This window comes from Coregonus lavaretus, assembly GCF_964263955.1.
Source record: "Coregonus lavaretus genome assembly, chromosome: 19".
NCBI classification, from domain to species: domain Eukaryota; kingdom Metazoa; phylum Chordata; class Actinopteri; order Salmoniformes; family Salmonidae; genus Coregonus; species Coregonus lavaretus.
The window spans coordinates 15,600,637-15,622,489 of record NC_140006.1 but is presented as its reverse complement, the minus strand read 5'-3'; the positions used below and the strand labels follow the sequence as shown (position 1 = coordinate 15,622,489).

Here is a 21,853-nt window from a genome sequence, read left to right as displayed (position 1 = left end):
ACTTATGATGCTGCCATACTGTTTACTATTATTATTAGGGGTTCACAGCGAAGCTATGAAACCTATTGTTATTCTTAGATACATTTGTTTCCTCTTGACATGGTCAAATAACTCAAGCATAAATTGGTAATTTATTTATTTGTTTGGTACACAGAAACTAGAGGCCATGAGTAGCTTGGTCAAAAAGAATGGCACAGATTGGCCTATAGGTGGTGCTGTTATAATCAGTCTCACTTAAACCCCCATATCCGCTGCCCCTTTTGACCTAGAGACCTGAAAGGTCTTGTAGGTCTTTCCTCATGCTGGACAAATTTGCCTCAAGGACCCAAAAGGCCCGTCAGGATACATTTTCCTCCATCTTGGACATTTTGGAAAATCTTTGAAAACGTATTCTCATGAACCATACAGTGGGGAAAAAAAGTATTTAGTCAGCCACCAATTGTGCAAGTTCTCCCACTTAAAAAGATGAGAGAGGCCTGTAATTTTCATCATATGTACACGTCAACTATGACAGACAAAAAGAGATTTTTTTTCTCTCCAGAAAATCACATTGTAGGATTTTTTATGAATTTATTTGCAAATGATGGTGGAAAATAAGTATTTGGTCAATAACAAAAGTTTCTCAATATTTTGTTATATACCCTTTGTTGGCAATGACAGGTCAAACGTTTTCTGTAAGTCTTCACAAGGTTTTCACACACTGTTGCTGGTATTTTGGCCCATTCCTCCATGCAGATCTCCTCGAGCAGTGATGTTTTGGGGCTGTCGTTGGGCAACACGGACTTTCAACTGCCTCCAAAGATTTTCTATGGGGTTGAGATCTGGAGACTGGCTAGGCCACTCCAGGACCTTGAAATGCTTCTTACGAAGCCACTCCTTCGTTGCCCGGGCGGTGTGTTTGGGATCATTGTCATGCTGAAAGACCCAGCCACGTTTCATCTTCAATGCCCTTGCTGATGGAAGGAGGTTTTCACTCAAAATCTCACGATACATGGCCCCATTCATTCTTTCCTTTACACGGATCAGTCGTCCTGGTCCCTTTGCAGAAAAACAGCCCCAAAGCATGATGTTTCCACCCCCATGCTTCACAGTAGGTATGGTGTTCTTTGGATGCAACTCAGCATTCTTTGTCCCCCAAACACGACGAGTTGAGTTTTTACCAAAAAGTTCTATTTTGGTTTCATCTGACCATATGACATTCTCCCAATCCTCTTCTGGATCATCCAAATGCACTCTAGCAAACTTCAGACGGGCCTGGACATGTACTGGCTTAAGCAGGGGGACACGTCTGGCCCCAGCTCTCTGCAGGTCATTCACTAGGTCCCCCCGTGTGGTTCTGGGATTTTTTGCTCACCGTTCTTGTGATCATTTTGACCCCACGGGGTGAGATCTTGCGTGGAGCCCCAGATCGAGGGAGATTATCAGTGGTCTTGTATGTCTTCCATTTCCTAATAATTGCTCCCACAGTTGATTTCTTCAAACCAAGCTGCTTACCTATTGCAGATTCAGTCTTCCCAGCCTGGTGCAGGTCTACAATTTTGTTTCTGGTGTCCTTTGACAGCTCTTTGGTCTTGGCCATAGTAGAGTTTGGAGTGTGACTGTTTGAGGTTGTGGACAGGTGTCTTTTATACTGATAACAAGTTCAAACAGGTGCCATTAATAGAGGTAACGAGTGGAGGACAGAGCAGCCTCTTAAAGAAGAAGTTACAGGTCTGTGAGAGCCAGAAATCTTGCTTGTTTGTAGGTGACCAAATACTTATTTTCCACCATAATTTGCAAATAAATTCATTAAAAATCCTACAATGTGATTTTCTGGATTTTTTTCTCCTCAATTTGTCTGTCATAGTTGACGTGTACCTATGATGAAAATTACAGGCCTCTCTCATCTTTTTAAGTGGGAGAACTTGCACAATTGGTGGCTGACTTAATACTTTTTTCCCCAACTCTAAATCCAAATTACACAATCTCTTAATTTAGTTTGAGAAAAGTTAAGGGATTGTTGAAGCGATGGCTGAGTTATTGATAAATCAGGAAATCAGATTTTACGTGTCCATTTAAATCCTTTGTAAATCCACTCCACAATGACCTATCAACTTTGTAGGGTCATCAAATACATTACCATGATGAACCATGTTAAGTTTGGCTTTGATATCTTAAAAAGTTAGGAAACTATTAACAATTCACTTTTTTGACTATGTAACGCTAATACTTAAAATAATCAAAAAAAATCTTCACATGGACTAAAAGTCTGATTCACTCCAAATTTGATATTTTGACTCATCAAAATAGTCCCTAAACAGTTTGAGAAAATAACATGAATGAATTCAAAGATGGCCACACTATACCAGTAGATGCATATTAGCACATATGCTAATATGCTAAAATGTTTTTAAAAATACTCATAATAATCTTCTCATGAACCATGATACCAAATGTGGAATATAGGCCCATGCTATGTCTTAACTTAGTTTGAGAAAAGCAAAGGGATTGGTCAAAAGATGGCAGAGTTATTGACAAATCAAACATCTGATTTTACGTGTCCATTTAAACCCCTAAAGACACACCAAAGTGGCCTATCAACTTGAAACTTGTCATCGCTATCATTGACGTCCTTAAGATGAACCTATAGATGCATGTTAGCACATTTGTTAATACTACTTAAAACATCTTCTCATGAACTTTAAGTCAGATTGACTCCAGATCTGGTATATAGACTCAATTAATTAGCCTCTAATGAATTTGACAATGATTAGTTGCTGCATTCAAAGTCGGCCACGCTACACAACTAGATGGCACCGTATCACACCAGGGCTATAAGAACTGAACCGATGGACATGGGGCCATGAAATTTGGTATGTAAACCTAATGTATATGTCCTTAGAAGCTGTGTGAATATAAAGTCACTGCAACCTTAGATGGATGCACCAGACCAGTTGGTGGCACTATTGATGTAATTGGCACCATAGGATACTAGAGCAATAACTATTGATCAAGTGGACTTTGTCTCATGTAAATTAATGTTAGATTTAATTTATGCAGACGAACAATGTGAAATATCGTGATTAGTATATCTGTATAATCACATATTGTTGCTCTATTATGTGATCTGAACGTAGTGAAAACTGGATATTTTATTTGGGAAAATTAGAAACCAGAAGTCCTGCCACTTGCACAGTCAGCATATTACAGCTGTGAGAGTTTATTTAAGTATTTTGGAATGCTAATGTGGAGTGAACCAACCGAGATTTAAATCATTTACATAAACAGATTGACAACATAAAGTCCCAGAATTCTAAGATGACTGCAATATACCAATACACTAACACTGAAAATATTTCACAAATCTTAACATAAACCATTAGTCAAATTACACCCCAGTATTGGTATAAAAATTTAGAAAAAATGAATTCATAAAACTTGTTTTAACAGAAGTGTAATATTTTTTTTTTTCATTTTGCCATTTTAGACTTTCATTGATATTAAACAAGATTGTTGGGTAAAAACAAAGACAAAATCATATATACATATTTGCATACATACTGTGATGCATGCATTGCTCTGACAAAGTACAGTGAACAACGACCCAAGTGTACTACCCAGGCATAATTCTTCAAGAGCATGTCAATGTCGCAATAATAGGGCCGCAACATGTGTACACAGAGGCGTGGGAAATACAACAAAAGTAACACTATCAAGAGACAAATGAACTGACAAAATAAACTCACCAAAAGGTCAGAAATGCACCCATCCTCCTTAAACGTATTAACATTATTAACGGTGCATTTAAAGGAGGGTCAGAGAGGTTATGGGAGAGATATCGCTGTGTGTGCGCGTGTAGACATGTTAATGCCATAACAAGCTATGTCTGTGACCACACCACACTGGGCCTTCATTCCTTCCTTTTCATTATAGCACAGCTCTGTGAGCCTTCAACACAGATATACTGTGTGCATCTTAGGCTGGGTTTACACTCCACCAAGCGTTCTAAAACGCTATTGACACTAGTGTAAAGTTGTGGTGCGTGGTTAAGCGGTTGCAGAGCCTCTACGGAGTATCCCTAGTGGAGTGTAAATCCAGTCTTCGACATCATCCTCGCTCTCAGCTTCAAGGCAGGGTTTAGGGACCACATAGATGCTTCAACACTGTGGGTGTGTTAAACTCTCCATTTGTCTCCATTGTCTCTGCCCTATCCCACCACAATCTGCCTGTCTGTCCACCTGACCGTCTGTGTGCGTCTCAGCTGACGAGCAGGCCATCCTTCCCTGCGAGGCGTTGGCGGTGCACATGGTCCTGCTCCAGCTCCTCGTGACTGGGGTGCCACAGCCGGGACAGGATACGTTCCATGTTCAGGGCGTACATGGTGTGAGAGGGCATCACACCCCGGTGGATCTACGTCAAGGAAAAACATGAACAATATAGTTGTTTGAGCTAATTTCTCTTTCACATAGAATTACATAAATATCTTCTGTTCAGCTTTACTTTTGATTAGAGAAAAATGTTTGTTGAATGTGGCTGAAAAAGCAAATCAATTAAAATGTCAGAATGTCTTTTGTTATAGGTATATCATTTGATGGTAAGGCAGATTGAGGCTGTGATTCTCTCACCTGTAACGCTTCCAGGAGATCAAACATACTGATAGGAGGGAGGGGCGCAAGGAGACGGTCACCGGAACAGGCCAATAGGAGAGCAGCCTGCTGCTCAGCATCGTCTGGTAATACCTGAGGGGGCGGGCCGGCCAGAAGAGACGCACTGTGAGGTGGGCTGGAGTACGGATGAGGAGAGAGAGAGGGTCACAACAGACATACATACAAGAGCATGACAAGAGCCTAAAAGTAATTTATTAGTAAGGGGAAATTCTGCCTGGCCCTAACACTGCAAAGGACTCTGCCTTTGTAAATAAATAAAATAAATATATATATTTTAGATGGACCTCTATCCAGTCTCCAAGTGATCTTTTTTGCAGTGTGCTGTACGGTCTCCTACTACTGGTGCTTCATGTACCTAAAGTATAGTCTACTGTTAGAACTATCTGACAGAGAGCAACAACCATTTAAGCTAATACTGAAGTCTATAAATTACTCTTTAAGTTGACCCTTGAAGTTAAATTTGAACAGAACGGTTACACTTTATTCTACAGTCCGCTGCTTACCAGATAATGGCTAATTGAAATGGTAATACCCTAATAATTGCATAGTAATTACGTTTTGGTTTCTTTGCAATTCATTGATACAAGTAGTTGATACTTCATTTAACATTTTTCTAGTTGATTTAAGGCAGATGAGCAGCTGAGCGCTGCAGACAGATCGTTGACCTCATTACCACTCTGTGACGATGTGGTAGGCAGCCAGGCTGTTCTTCAAGTAGGGCTGTGGGGTGACGTCACTGCCAAAGGCGTAGGGGAAGTGTCCGTCACGCAGCCGGTAGGCCTTCCTCCTGGACACCACAGCAGTCAGCATGTCCTTCAGGTGGTTCTGTGGTAGTGGAGGGAACGACAGGTGAGTGAAGTGTGTGTGTGTGTGGGGGGGGGGGGCACTAACCTAGTGGATCCTGAGTGGACTAATAAAACTGCCTGTTAGAAGGGGTACAAAGCCTGTCTCAAAGCATAACAAAGTAATCTGTGCTAGACTGAAAACATGAAATCTACAACCCTTCTCATATCTTGTACTAGTATCCCATAAAAACACACACTCGACACATACCTCCACTGCGTGGACCATGGTGCTGACGGTGTCCTCCGTGACGTTGTCCAAGCCCAGCTCAAAAGCGGTGACCATCATGCGGGCCTCCAGCTGGCCCCGGGTGGGCAGCAACAGGGTGTGGGCACTGAGTCTCAGCTCCTCCTCCTCACTCCCCAACTCCCGCAGGCTGAAGGCCTGGACCGCACTCAGAGGGTTCTGGGGCTGGAAACGATGCTGGAGACGCAACGGGTCACACACGCACGCACGCACAGCATTATACTTCAACAACAGGAAAGGTCTGAAGTTTATAAATCATGTATTTTTGCCACCTCCCATTACGCATTATTGAAGGACAACAACTCACATCAAATTTATGTTTGGAGGAGAGCTTATTTTTTCCTTTGGCAGGCTTGCCAGGCTTGGAGGCTGAGCCACCTGCCCACTGCAAAGATCCAGCACCCTCTGGAAAAGGGAATGGGTTGCAGTCAGGTTTGTGGTCAACATACAGATGTGTGAAAACGGTATCAATGAAGATATTGATATATTCGATGGAAAACCTACCTGGTGTGGAGACGATGATCTGACAGCGTGTGAGAATGGCCAGGAGAAAGTCATTGTGGACATGAACTAAGAGGGGTAAAAATAGGGAGAGTTTGATTGAAATTCATTCTTTTTTTGCACTGAACAGACTAGCTCTGGTCCATGCGCCAGGTGTGCAGCTCGTAGTGCAAATCGGACGCATGTGTATGGCTAGTGGCAGTAAACAAAGTGCTCTCATTTCGTATTTTGGAGAAAAGGCAACTTAAGCAGAACTCTAGTAACATCTTTACTTTGGTGAGTAACGAAAGTATATTGAAGCCAGTCACACATTTTTTTTTTATTGTTGATGGGGGGATGAATGGAAAGATGCATGTCGCCAGCATGGACCAGCATGAGCGGTCGTGAATAGTAGATGCGCTTGTTTTGAGAGCAAAGCGAGAGCTATAGTGCATTCGGAAAGTATTCAGACCCCTTGACTTTTTCCACATTGTTACATTACAGCCATATTCTAAAATGGATTAAGTTGTGTTTTCCCCTCAATCTACACACAATACCCCATAATGACAATGCAAAAACAGGTTTTTAGACATTTTTGCAAAAGTATTCAATTAAAAACTGAAATATGACATTTACATAAGTATTCAGACCCTTTACTACTTTGTTGAAGCACCTTTGGCAGCGATTACAGCCTCAAGACTTCTTCGGTATGACGCTACAACCTTGGCACACCTGTATTTGGGGAGTTTCTCCTATTCTTCTCTGCATATCCTCTCAAGCTCTGTCAGGTTGGATGGGGAGCGTCGCTGCACAGCTATTTTCAGGTCTCTCCAGAGATGTTTGATCGGGTTCAAGTCCGGGCTCTGGCTGGGCCACTCAAGGACATTCAGAGACTTGTCCCGAAGCAACTCCTGCGTTGTCTTGGCTGTGTGCTTAGGGTCGTAGTCCTGTTGGAAGGTGAACCTTCGCCCCAGTCTGAGGTCCTGAGCGCTCTGGAGCAGGTTTTCATCAAGGATATCTTTGTACTTTGCTCCGTTCATCTTTCCCTCAATCGTGACTAGTCTCCCAGTCCCTGCTGCTGAAAAACATCCCCACAGTATGATGCTGTCACCTCCATGCTTCACCGTAGCGATGGTGCCAGGCCAAAGAGTTCAATCTTGGTTTCATCAGACCAGGAAATCTTGTTTCTCATGGTCTGAGAGTCCTTTAGGTGCCTTTTGGCAAACTCCAAGCAGGCTGTCATGTGCCTTTTACTGAGGAGTGGCCACTCTACCATAAAGGCCTGATTGGTGGAGATCTGCAGAGATGGTTGTCCTTCTGGAAGGTTATCCCATCTCCACAGAGGAACTCTGGAGCTCTGTCAGAGTGACCATCAGGTTCTTGGTCACCTCCCTGACAAAGGCTCTTCTCCCCCGATTGCTCAGTTTGGCCGGGTCGGCCAGCTCTAGGTACAGTCTTGGTGGTTCCAAACTTCTTCTACTTAAGAATGATGGAGGCCACTGTGTTCTTGGGGACCTTCGATGCGGCAAAACTATTTTGGTATCCTTCCCCAGATCTGTGCCTCGACACAATCCTGACTCGGAGCTCTACGGACAATTCCTTCGACCTCATGGCTTGGTTTTTGCTCTGACATGAACTGTCAACTGTGGGACTTAATATAAAGAGGTGTGTGCCTTTCCAAATCATGTTCAATCAATGTAATTTACCACAGGTGAACTCCAATCAAGTTGTAGAAACATCTCAAGGATGATCAATGGAAATAGGATGCACTGGAGCTCAATTTCGAGTCTTACCTGTGGTAAATAAGGTATCAGTTTTTTTATTTTGAATACATTTGCAAAAAATTCTAAAAACCTCTTTTCGCTTCGTCATTATGGGGTATTGTGTGTAGTTTGATGATGAAAATGTTTTATTTATTCCATTTTAGAATAAGGCTGTAACGTAACAAAATGTGGAAAAAGTCAAAGGGTTTGAATACTTTCCGAATGCACTGTACATGTAGCCACGTGTGCACATTTATTCATATCCTAGTTAGTGAGTTATTAGCCCAGTCATAGATAATTTGTAGTCAGCAACAGGGGAGTGATTGCTTCCTACAAGAGCACAAAAAGGTGTGCATTTCCAGACATTTTTGAAAAGCGAGTCAAGTAAAGAGATTTTTTTTGTCTTAAAAGGGGCAGTGTTGTATTTTGAAACAGGATTGAATAAGCCAAGTAGCCAATAATGGTATGGGAATAATGTAAAGTGGTTTGTTGCATCAAACAACACAATAACATTTTAATTGACATCCTTGTCTGAAGAACAAGTGGATAAACAGGTTAAGGTCAAGCCCTGTATGTATTTTTTCAAAAGTCTCATGGAATGTAGGCATACATTGAACACCACACATTGGCTGCTACCATAGGCTGAATAACAGAACAGCTATTTCCATGTTAAAATGTTATGGGATGCATTCTCCATAGTTTTTTTATGGTAGGCCACTCTAGGAGGCCTACATTATGATCAAATAGCCACAGTAGCCTACTTGACCACTGTTAAAACTAACTTACAGCGGTTACAGCCTCAGTGTTCACAGTAATCACGTGCTAGAAGTTGCACAGAATATTCTTCATTTTGATTTATTTTGTACTTTCTACCCAAATTTTGTGATATCTAATTGGTAGTTAGAGTCTTATGCCATCGCTGCAACTCCCGTGCGGACTCGGGTGAGGCGAAGGTTGAGAGCCATGCGTGCTCCGAAACACGACCCTGCCAAGCCGCACTGCTTCTTGACACACTGCTCGCTTAACCCGGAAGCCAGCCGCACCAATGTGTCAGAGGAAACACGACCGAAGCCAGCATGCATGCGCCCGGCCACCACAAGGAGTCGCTAGAGCGTGATGGAACAAGGACATCCCAGCCGGCAAAACCCGCCCCTAACCCGGACGACGCTGGGCCAATTGTGCGACGCCTCATGGGTCTCCCGGTCGCGGCAGGCTGCAACACAGCCCGGGTGCACAGAATTTTCTAAACGTTCAAGTTTGCGCTCAGCAGACCTGAAATTTTCTCAGTGCCAGAATTTTTTTAGGGCACATTGGTCTCGGTATTCGGTTACAGGTGGATCCGTGAAGACCTCTAGTCCAACCCACAGAAACAGTCACAGAGAACGTTGAATAATTTCTCCACTAACCCTTGTCTTGTGCCAAAAGGCGACGAGCCTCGATGTCAAACTCTTCCTTGCTTATCTTCTGTTTGAACCACAGTTTCAAGTTTGCCCAGTAACTATAAAAGAGATGCAATTGAGGAAATAAACATTCATGGCAACGTTAGCTAAACATTCAGTAACGTTAACGTAAAAGTGCCCGCATACTAGGTTTGCTCCTAGCAGAACTTGGCTAGGCGAAGCGAACGTCTGTGCCTCACATATTCTCTTAAAAGACCTTCACTTGAAAAATGGCGATATTACGGTTTGTCCCTCTTGAGACACCATAGCAACAACCTAGCCAGTATACACTTCCTCAAAAGTCAGAATTAAAATAAGACTAATTAATAAATTGTCATAAATTGACGTTTTTGCAGAAGAGGCCTTAGTCGCGCAATTTTACATCTACCTAAGATGTTTGGTGCAGCATTTCTGAAGTGAAAAATTGAATGACCTCAAAGACTTCATTGAAGAATCCCGTCCATAGTCACCACTCCTACGAAGGGGTGTAGACCGAACCTCGACTTGGGAGAGGCCTGGTGTCCAAATTGATGACGTTTGTCGCGGAGCAAGAGTTGAGTGGAGATGAACGGACTCACTTCTGTCAGTCCAGTTTTGTCAGTCGTCCTGATGAGCCCTTCCCAGCTAGCTAGTTTATGCTTGTGGCTAGAAACTTCAGCGAGATTTTGAAACTTGTCTGCTGAAGTTGGGTCTTGGGACTGTTCAGAATCATTCCGTTTTAAATCGGAGTAATTGTTATTTTTCCTACCCTTTACACTCGTACCTGTATACGTCATATTACCGATTTAGACACTGATAAGCTCCTAAATTGGAACGCAGTGGCAGTGTAACATGCTTTACATGACATCAGAGCTCAGGGTCTCCGCTTCATAGCTCTGTATGGGTTTTGACTGACAGCCGTTCTGAACTTGAGACCCGAGCCCAACAAGAAGTTGCCCCCATCCCTCCTGCTAATTGAGAATTCTGCACATTTTTTGTTTTCTGAGTGAGGGAAATGCTGTAAATTACGAGGACACCTGTGAGTCCAAATGTGCACTTCACATTTCTATATCATAAAAGTCATGTAATATACAGTGTCAACGTTTATGATCACTATGTTTTATGTAATTACAAGATGACATGGCATTATACCCTGGGTTGTCCTGAACAGAATGAGCCTGCTTGTTGTCTTGTAAAGAAAATTAGCTGTGGACCACGTTTCAGAATGCAATTATGACTCCATTCTATGCGCACCAAAATTAAGATCTGCTTCTCTGAATTGCCTCGTGAAAGCTTAACACTGTAAGATCGTATTTTATAATTTAGCTAGTCATGTTCGCAATAAAACAAGCTTTCAAATTATACCCACCTGACCCAGATTGCGATTTATAATGGACCGTTTTTGGATTGCGTAAACAACAACAGCAGACGAACAAAAACGCCACAATATGTCATCATAATATATGCACGAACTGTTCCGGATGGGAAGCATGCGGACGCCTTTAGTCGCACAATTTTACAATTTTCTACTTAAAATGTTTGGTGCAGTATTTCTCAAGTGAAGAAATGTGCATGAAAACAGTCATCTGTCGTGGAATAAAGAACATTTCATTGAAAAATCCCTAATGTTGACCAATCACTGACGAAGGGGCGTAGACTTCGACTACCGAACTTCGGCTTGCCTCAAGAAAAAATATTGTGTACTCGGAACAGCCGAAAAAACCCCTGCTGAACACCCAACCTTTTTTGTTTGTTTATATACTTACTGTATACTCCGAGTCGATATTCACGAAATAATAAGGAATTCCCATCGACCACAAATTGGTGAAAACAAACATTATTTCCCATTGACCTCCAGTGTAAAAGAGCCAACTTTGGCGTCGATTTTTTATTGGTGTTAAAATAGAGAAAGTATGCTATTTGGAGCACCGGGCTGTCGTTTGGTGTTAATACTTTTTCATAACGACAAGACAAGTTTGATGTTGGGCGACAAAGAATGTTCATGATGTAACTATGACAATTGTCTACAGATATGTCGGTTAGGCTGCTTTCATGTTACCTAGAGCGCTGGTAACTGTGCTGCTGGCAACAATTAATTACTTTTGTTGTCGACATTTACTGACACCGGTCATATTCAACGGGTGTTGCGCGTTCGTAAATTCATCCGTTATTCTGCACTCTAGCACACTCAGACAAGAGTGCTCTGAAATCGGAGTAGATAGCCAGAGTGAGTTTACGAACGCACCCATAATACCGACTGGGAAGGATGCTACAGGCTTTAGCTAGCTAGACACTGCATAACCGTTAGCAGAGAGCTAGTTTAGCTATCCATTTATGTGGACGTTTAAACCAACTTGCTAAATAGGAAAGTAAAACAACTTAGTGTAGGACAACATCAAATCAACCACCGGTTGCGTACTTACTGTTTGACATTTTCACCAATTGCTTCAGTTAAATGTTTCTTGGCAATTTCTAGCTCATTAACATGGTCTGCCATAGCGACGTCTACAAGGGTGTGACGTAATCATTCCGCGCCTGCACTGCATCTTCTTCTTCTGTAGTCGGAAGTGTGTGCATCAGCAAAAAGTGTAACAGCGCCACCTATGAACTTGGAATATAAGCAAACACGCGCATACACACACACACACACACACAGTCTTGTACAACTAACCTTGTGGGGACACACAATTCAATCCCATTCAAAATCCTATTTTCCCTTACCCCTAACCCTAACCCTAACCTTAACCCTAGACTTAACCCTAACCTTAACCTTACAATCTAACCCTAACCCTAAATCTAACCCTAGCTCCTAACCCTAAAACTTACCCTAGCTCCTAACCCTAAACCTAATTATAACCCTAGCACTAATTCTAACCTTAACCCTAAACCCCCTAGAAATAACATTTGACCTTGTGGGGACCAAAAAAATGTCCCCAGTTGGTAAAAAAACAAAAAACTTTTGGTCCCCACAAGTATAGTTAAAAACGTACACACACACACACACACACACACACACACACACACACACACACTTACTTGCAATTACCATTTCTTGCCAGCAGAGAGCACACATGCCTCAAGAGACAGTGCTGTGTATTATTAATTACAGTGCATTCGGAAAGTATTCAGACCCCTTGACTTTTTCCACATTTTGTTAAGTTACAGCCTTATTCTAAAATGGATTACATTTACATAGTCTCTGAATGTCCTTGAGTGGCCCAGCCAGAGCCCGGACTTGAACGTGATCGAACATCTCTGGAGAGACCTGAAAATAGCTGTGCAGCGAAGCTCCCCATCCAACCTGACAGAGCTTGAGAGGATCTGCAGAGAGGAATGGGAGAAACTCCCCAAATACAGGTGTGCAAGCTTGTAGCGTCATACCCAAGAAGACTTGAGGCTTTAATCGCTGCCAAAGGTGCTTCAACAAAGTACTGAGTAAAGGGTCTGAATACTTATGTAAATGTGGTGATAAATGAGCAAAAATTTATAGCAACCTGTTTTTGCTTCGTCATTATGGGGTATTGTGTGTAGATTGATGAGGGAAAAAAACTATTTAATCCATTTTAGAATAAGGCTGTAAGGTAACAACATTTGGGAAAAGTCAAGGGGTCTGAATACTTTCCGAATCCACTGTACATACTGTTTTTCTCATTTCATATGTACAATACTGTATTCTAGTCAAGACCATCCTATTCAACTATTGCTGTACATATACTATTCTATCCTACGTATTCTACAGATATACTACATATTCTATCCACATACTGTCCATAATGTCTATACATCCCATGACATATACAGTATATATACAGAACAAAAATATAAACGCAACAATTTCTACAATTTTAATGAGTTGTAGTTCATATAAGAAAATCAGTCAATTGAAATAAATTCATTAGGCCCTAATCTATGGATTTCACATGACTGGGCTGGGGCACAGCCATGGGTGGGGAGGGCATAGGCCCATCCACTTGGGAGCCAGGCCCACCCACTGGGGAGCCAGGCCCAGCCAATCAGAATGAGTTTTTCCCCACAAAAGGGCTTTATTACAGACAGAAATACTCCTCAGTTTCATCAGTTGTCCGGTGGGCTGGTCTCAGACAATTCTGCAGGTGAAGAAGCCGGATGAGGAGGTCCTGGGTTGGCGTGGTTACACGTGATCTGTGGTTATGAGGCCGGTTAGACGTACTGCCAAATTCTCTAAAACGACGTTGGAGGTGGCTTATTGTAGAGAAATTAACATTAAATTCTCTGGCAACAGCTTTGGTGGACATTCCTGCAGTCAGCATGCCAATTGCAGGCTCCTTCAAAACTTGAGACATCTGTGGCATTGTGTTGTGTGACAAAACTGCACATTTTAGAGTGGCCTTTTATTGTCCCCAGCACAAGGTGCACCTGTGTAATGATCATGCTGTTTAATCAACTTCTTGATATGCCACACCTGTCAGGTGGATGCATTTTTTTTGAAAAGGAGAAATACTCACTAACAGGGACGTAAACAAATTTGTGCACAACATTTGAGAGAAATAAGCTTTTTGTGCATATTGAACATTTCTGGGATCTTTTATTTCAGCTCATGAAACATGGGATCAACACTTTACATGTTGTGTTTATATTTTTGTTCAGTATATATTTATACTCTGGACTCCGACATTGCTCGTCCTAATATTTCTATATTTCTTAATTCCATTCTTTTACTTTTAGATTCATGTGTATTTTTGTGTATTGTTAGATATTACTGCACTGTTGGAGCTAGGAACACAAGCATTTCACTACACCTGCAATAACATCTGCTAAATATGTGTATGCGAACAATACAATTTACATTTACATTTACATTTTAGTCATTTAGCAGATGCTCTTATCCACAGCGACTTAGAGTTAGTGAGTGCATACATTTTCATACTGGCCCCCCAATTTGACTGGATTTTATTTTATATAGTCTAGCGACCAGCTATCTAAACTTGTAGTAAGCATGGTCGATTTACTGACCGGGTTGGGGCCCATTGATCATCAGTTATCATATTAAAAATTGCAAACATTTGCCTCCACCCTATGGAAAAAATGTGTAGCATTGCAGGAAATTAGCTGTAAAACTGCAAAAAAAAATTTGGCTTGCAAGCCACTAAGGCCCCTCATGATGAGTTCTGTTTTTTTGTGGGCCCGCACCCCCATCAAAGTTACCCATTCCTGATTTAGCTTTACACGGCTCCCAATGAACATAGCATATAGGCACAGATAGAACAATGAGCCAGATGTTCCACCAGATGTATAAATCTGAAGCATCCGGTTGGCATTTCCACTCACCACCAACTATGGTGATGAGAGGAAGCCCAGTGGCCGGCAGCGGGAGAAGATGGAGTGATAAGGATTTTGGCCGACATTCTGCACATTTTCTCATCGAACATTTGATCTCAATACAGTTTTCTGTTCCCAAAACTATAATCTGTTATGAACAGAGTGGACTAAGTTTTGAAGGAGTGCAAGGGCTAATTGAGTTATTGCACATGCGCACTTCACAGAGTAGGCGTTCCCTAACAGAAATATGCAAATACATGCTAGAACGTGCCGATAGGACCTTGCTAGCTCGTGCTTGGCTTTGCCCACCTCCTTGCTTGTTCTGCCCACTATGATTTGTTCCCATTGGAAACGACAGGCTGTGGTCTATCCTGGGTTATAAAGATCTTTGATATAGGTCTGGACCCAGGTGCAAGTTGTCATTAGGCACAGATCTAGGATCAGCAAAACAGACTTTATTTTAATGTGGGACAATTTCCTCATTCTCTATGAATTGGTTGTTATTGCGTTAAATGTGACATTTTGTGATTCAATATATGCGATACGATACGATATATTGTCAAAAATAATACCCCGATAGGTAACTGTATTACATATTTTCTCCCATCACTATTGTTGTGTTGTCGACTTGCAGCACAAACTCTCCCAGTGTCTGGGACAATTTCCTCATTCTCTATTGATTGGTTGTTATTGGGTTAAATATGACACTTTGTGATTCAATGTATGCCTATCAGATATACCGTTTTTCAATCCAGTGTATAGATGTACAAGTTGCCTTGGGGAGAGACCATCATTTCACCACAAACTTTATGAAAATCTAGAGACGAGACATGATAATACCCATTCTTGCACTCATAGAAGATCACTCATTCTGTCTAAGGCTGTTGCTTGCTGTTTCATGGAAATTAAAATCACTTATAATGATGTAAAACTTTGGCAATCAATACTTTCCTTGTGGATGATCCATACTTGTATAGACTGCAGGAAAAGGATCTATAAAAAAGCTAAATGAAATGTACATTTGGAGCACTGGCCTACAGTGTCCAAATCCAACAAAGCAAAACAATTATTAATAGGGCAAGAAAAACAATTTTGTCTTGTCTTTACTTTTCTATTGAAGACTATGACACTTAATAATAACATAAATGTGTGTGTGTGTGATGTGTAACAGGTTACTTAAAGAGTGTTGAGGGGTACAGAGAACGTATTAATTTAAATGCAAATTAATTCCAGACAACGGATGCTACATGCTTTGTGTGTTTTCATCACTGTCATAAGGGAATTTTTCTCTAGAGTTACATATTTTTACATACAAACGACCACCTTTGAGAGACACTAAAACACCCAAGCACACACACGGCAGTCAAGAAAGTTTAAGAAAGTCCCTATCCCAGTATCTTCCAAGTGACCCTTCTCCCACACTCACAAGTATTTCCTCCCTTGGGTTTTATGTCCCAAACATTTTGCCTAAAGCCCTCTTTGTCTGCTAAGACCACATATTGTGTCCATAATCAAATGAACACAGCTGCCAATAGCTCTGAGATGGCCACAATATACACACCCTGCCTTGTGGGACAAACACACATAAACACACACCCATCCCTCCCAGAAACCTCTTTTATAGCAGCAAAACCACTGGATAATCAAGATCACAAGTTATAATTATTATTATTATTCTTCAAGTTCTTCTAAGAGGACTTCTAGAAATAGAAACAGAGTATGTATGAGAGAGAAATGTTGAAAGTGATTGAGAGTGAGTGTGACTGAAACAAATACCAAGCACTAAGCTGCAACGGCAAGTGTGAGTATGCATGTGTGATCCAGAGCGGGTGTAAGTGTCATCACAACACACCAATTCCAGGCAACAAGGCTTAGTGGATTTTGGTATTTTCTTTTTTCTTTCCTTCCTTCTTTCCTTCCATCTATCCTTCCTTCTTTCCTTCTTTCTTTCCTTCCTTCCTTTACACCTCACAACGCCTCGCCGCTATTTGACCTAGATAGTTTGTCCGCATGTATTGATATGTAGGCTACGTGTGCCATTTTTCTATTGATGTAGTTCTGTCCTTGAGCTGTACTTGTCTATTAATGTTCTGTATTATGTCATGTTTCATGTTTTGTGTGGAACCCAGGAAGAGTAGCTGCTGCTTTCGCAACAGCTAATGGGGATCCTAATAAAATAACAAAATACCTTCCTTCCTTCCATTAGCAGTTGAAACCTTATGTTAGGAGGAGTTTTGTTATTTTTTTAGAAGCACTATGACATCATAGGTAGTAGGCAGGACAACCTCCCACTCTACAGTGAAAAACATACCATCACCCCAGGCTAGCTCAATCTTTCTGGACCAGCCAGAGAGAGAGAGAGAGACCAGTACTAAGGAGAAGGCATGAGAGTGAAGAGCATGCAGCTATACAGGAGCCACAACTGATACTGAGACATCGGCCCCCACAAGCCTCTGACAAGGACCAGCAGACGAAACAAACAACGGTGAGACGCATAGACTGTCTTCACACAGCTACAGGTGCGTACACACTCCGCTTTCCTGTAGCCCATCTTGTCCTGTCTGTCTTTTCTTCAACTAAGTTAAACAGAGTTATCCTCAATGGCAAATTCCAGTTACGGTATTGTTTAGACGAGAGATAACAACAAGTTTGTAGATCGTATCTGTCATCCTCAAGAGTAACATAGTTGCCAAATTGGGTTCTATTATCATTATGTAAGTCATTTATTTTGTAGAAATGTCATTACAAAGGGCTTGTATTCTAATAGAAGCCTTCCAGAACTTAAACCATTAACCACAATGAATAGTTAATCTATTTTAATACACTCCTGCTGTTTATTAACACTTTGTTAGCTGTTAAAGGTTTTATTAACTGTTATCAATGGTTTATTAACTTACAAACGTGAGCCATTAGACAAACACTGGGTAAGGAGAAAAGACTGAGTAACATCCCCCCTGGGTCTGCCAGTGAATGGACAGACACACTTCAGTCACAGCAGAACATCCAGTGACCCACTGGCGCTCAATGGCAGTCACCCCAAAGACTGTCCTCTGCCAGCCTACTGGAGGATAGTCACCGCAAAGTATGACCTGTTTGGTTGCAAACCGCCCCATTAATATAAATGAGCAATCGGTTTGGCTCTGCCTGAGGAGGAAAATGTATTTAGGAGACTTTGTTTTGTTTTTTATAAGTCAATCAAAAATATAATGCTCTGAATGTGGCTGACTTGATGACGAGCATCAGGCCTAGGGTGTTAGCAACAGAGACATACTGTACAGCAGTAATAACGCACTATTAGATTAATAGTCCGGCCACTTCCTGGAACTGTTCAAACAGGTTGACGGGCAGAAAGGTGATGACGTTGTACTTAGACGTCATAATACAGTTACTCTGAGAGAGAGAGAGAGAGGAGAGAGAGAGAGAGAGAGAGAGAGAGAGAGAAGAAAGAGAGAGAGAGAGAGAGAGAGAGAGAGAGAGAGAGAGAGAGAGAGAGAGAGAGAGAGAGAGAGAGAGAGAGAGAGAGAGAGAGTTCTAATATATCCCTTTCTAAATATCTCCTTCTCCAATTTTCCTCAAAACTATTCTCCATCTGTAAGTATGTTTTTGGGTGTTTTTGATTTGATTTGCCTGAAAGCCTGACACAAAGGAAATACATGGATTTCCAGGGTTGGACTGGTAAAGATAAATAACACTCAATCAATAGTACATACATAAATAAATAACATTTGACGTTGCCTTCTATGGAGGACTAAAAGTGCCACAATTAAATAAATAAATACACCATTAAATAATTACTTAAATGTGTCATTAATTAATTAAAATTAGAATTAAATACATAAATGTGTTATTAAATGTGTCATTAATTAATTCAAATACCGATTCATTTTATGTAAAATACATATATAATAATTTCACTATTTACATTTACATTTCATGGTCCTGCGTTGGAGTGCTTCCTGAATTACTTAAAACTGTCAAACTGACCCATCAAAAGTTGGTAGGCGGAACCTAACGCCTGATTGGTTACCCTCTGCATCAAGCCAAGACAAATCAATTCCGGATAATGTCAGCAGGTCCTGCTTCTACATCCTCTGCTAAGTTTAAAATGTCTCTAACCAACTCCCTGGAAAGTTCACGGAGATCGTCCATTGTCTCTATCCAGGTTGGCCTACTCTACTTCAGACCAAAGCAATGGATCAGACTAGATTCGCGTTAGCCCCGCCCACTGACTTTGATGGGTCAGTTTGACAGTTTTAAGTAATTCATGAATCACTGCAATGCAGGATCATGAAATGTAAATGTAAATAGTGAAATAATTATATATGTATTTTACATAAAATGAATCGGTATTTGAATTAATTAATGATACATTTAATTACACATTTATGTATTTAATTCTAATTTTAATTAATTAATGACACATTTAAGTAATTATTTAATGGTGTATTTATTTATTTAATTGTGGCACTTTTAGTCCTCCATAGCCTTCTGCTTGACGTCAGGCAGTAATACAATGTTTCTCTCTTTTAACAGTGATTAAGGGAACAATGTTGCCACCATATTGGTTTTGGTTAAGGTAATACTACTGGACCCCTCCCATTAAGTATGGTTAGGACGGGACCCTTCAATGCGTCTCAGCATTTCAGAGCAGATCGCAGGCAGAAATGATTGCGTGCCCCCACTACTTTTTCCATCCAAGACGTATTGAGTCCTTGCGTCCTCAGTATATTTGAATCCAGGGGATTTGTTTTGATGGGTAGCCTATTGATGTGAAGTAGGTCAAATTTTGCGCCTTTCAAAAGTGTTGTATGGATGAGGGTTCTATTTCAAATACTTGTTTCGACGTCTCACTATGGGATATGCCTGGGCGTGGCCACAAGCTCAAAGTAACCAATCACACAGCGTCTGTTGGAGACAGACAGGTCAAGGGGCGAATGAGGTGAGCGCCTCTCCTCCATAAAGGGAGTCAGTCGCCCGCCAAACGGGTTATTCTAACCTCTCTTCCTTGTAGAAGTGACCGCGTTCAATGAAGCTCTCCTCATCACGACTGGATTTCTGTTTTCCTACTGAACCGTTCTCAGGCAAACCGTGAGGTTAACACTGCCGAATGTAGAACCTCAGCTCCTGTTGATAGTGTTGAGTACAGAACGAACGGTTTTGCTTAGAGCAGAATTCATTTTCTACTCGTCAGTCTCCGTTTAGCTAGCGCCACACAGCTAGCTATCAAGATTTGGTTAGCCATCGACGCAAGGCTTTAGCTAACTTGACTAACTAGCTGCAAGGCTAGCTAACCACAATAACAAAGGACTAGCGTTCGCCACAAGGCTTAAGCTAACCTGGCTATCTTGCTGTAATGCAAGCTAACCACACCAGCTCTACTACCTACAACAACGGTAGTGTTGCTAGCTCCCGTCTCTCATCTAACAACACTACAAAGGGTTTAAAATACATATATGTAAATACATGTCTTACTCATATATGACCATATATGTCACATATATTTCATAAAATATATTAACATTCGATTTTGGCCGTATTGTTTTATATTTGAAAATATTTTTAAGATATATGTAATTATATTTACATGTATTACTTATCCATATGTGGTAGTATGCATGTTATATGTGCTATTCATATATTTATTGAACATATATGTAAATATATGACAGCATGCTGTAGTAGCTAGCAAAATACATTCCAAAATATAAATGTTGCCATTTATTTTAATGAATGCAAGATTGAGCTATTTACCTTACATACAGTAGCTAGGCTACATTCAAGCGCAATGCATAAAACTACAAAGTTCAGCACTATTACAATATAGCATGCTCTATTATACTTAGAAAAGTTTGAATGAATTACTCATAACTGACAACTAAAGCTTTTAATAAAAAAAAAGATATACTCAAATAACTTGGTCCATTGTTGAATTGTGGCATAGGAGTCACTGCAAGGTGGCATCTGAAAAAACAAAATATAACGTACAAATTACTTCTGTGCAATTATCTGTTTTTGAAAATAAGGTTTTTAAACTTATGTCACCTTGTCTATTTTCAGAGAAAGTTGTATTTTTTTTACCCCTTTTTCTCCCCAATTGGTAGTTACAGTCTTGTCCCATCACTGCAACTCCTGTACGGACTCGGGAGAGGTGAAGGTCGAGAGCCATGTGTCCTCCGAAACGTGACCCTGCCAAGCCGCACTGCTTCTTGACACACTGCTAGCTTAATCCGGAAGCCAGCCGCACCAATGTGTCGGAGGAAACACTGAACATCTGGCGACTGTGTCAGCGTGCATGTGCCCGGCCCGCCACAGGAGTCGCTAGAGCGCGATGGGACAAGGACATCTCGGCCGGCCAAACCCTCCCCTAACCTGGACGACATTGGGCCAATTGTGCGCCGCCTCATGGGTCTCCCTGTCATGGCCGGCTGCGACACAGCCCGGGATCGAACCCGGATCTGTAGTGACGCCTCAAGCACTGCGATGCAGTGCCTTAGACCGCTGCGCCACTCAGAAGGCAAATTGTCAGACTAAGTTGACAGTTACCCTGTGGATAATGTAGAGAGTCAGTGAAAACATTCCACATATGAGTAAGAATTGGGTGTTAATGTTCATGAACATCTACAGTTGAAGTTGGAAGTTTACATACACTTAGGTTGGAGTCATTAAAAGTCGTTTTTCAAACACTCCACACATTTCTTTTTAACATACTATAGTTTTGGCAAGTCGGTTAGAACATCTACTTTGTGCATGACACAAGTAATTTTTCCAACAATTGTTTACAGACAGATTATTTCACTTATAATTCACTGTATCACAATTCCAGTGAGTCAGAAGTTTACATACACTAAATTGACTGTGCCTTTAAATAGCTTGGAAAATTCCAGTAGATGATGTCATGGCTTTAGAAGCTTCTGATAGGCTAATTGACATAATTTGACTTATGGGACTCTAGTATGTTGAGTCAGGGTGTGGAGTTCTATGTTGTATTTTCTATGTTCTCGTTCTAGGTGTTGTGTTTCTGTGTTTGGCCGGGTGTGATTCCCAATCAGAGACAGCAGTCGCTCGTTGTCTCTGATTGGGGATCATACTTAGGCAGCCTGTTTGCATCATTAGTTGTGGGATCTTGTTCCATGTAGAGGCTTGTGTTGTGTTTAGCCTG

General features: G+C 41.3%; 1 protein-coding gene across 2 annotated transcripts; it reads right to left on the bottom strand.

The window, feature by feature from the left end:
- Positions 1-1,602: 1,602 nt before the first annotated feature.
- Positions 1,603-11,959, bottom strand: LOC311146667 (transcriptional adapter 1-like). Of its 2 annotated transcripts, XM_084183198.1 has the most exons (8): positions 11,820-11,907; positions 9,385-9,476; positions 6,240-6,305; positions 6,043-6,140; positions 5,700-5,912; positions 5,320-5,471; positions 4,605-4,761; positions 1,603-4,389 (listed from the first exon to the last, which is right to left on the bottom strand). In XM_084183198.1, exons 1-8 carry the CDS (start codon positions 11,891-11,893, stop codon positions 4,237-4,239), a joined length of 1,005 nt encoding a protein of 334 aa, XP_084039324.1. In that variant the 5' UTR covers positions 11,894-11,907; the 3' UTR covers positions 1,603-4,236. The 2 variants fall into 2 exon arrangements, with proteins under 2 accessions (XP_084039324.1, XP_084039325.1); XM_084183199.1 differs by lacking the exon at positions 9,385-9,476 and having other exon boundaries at positions 11,820-11,959.
- Between the last annotated feature and the right edge of the window lie 9,894 nt (positions 11,960-21,853).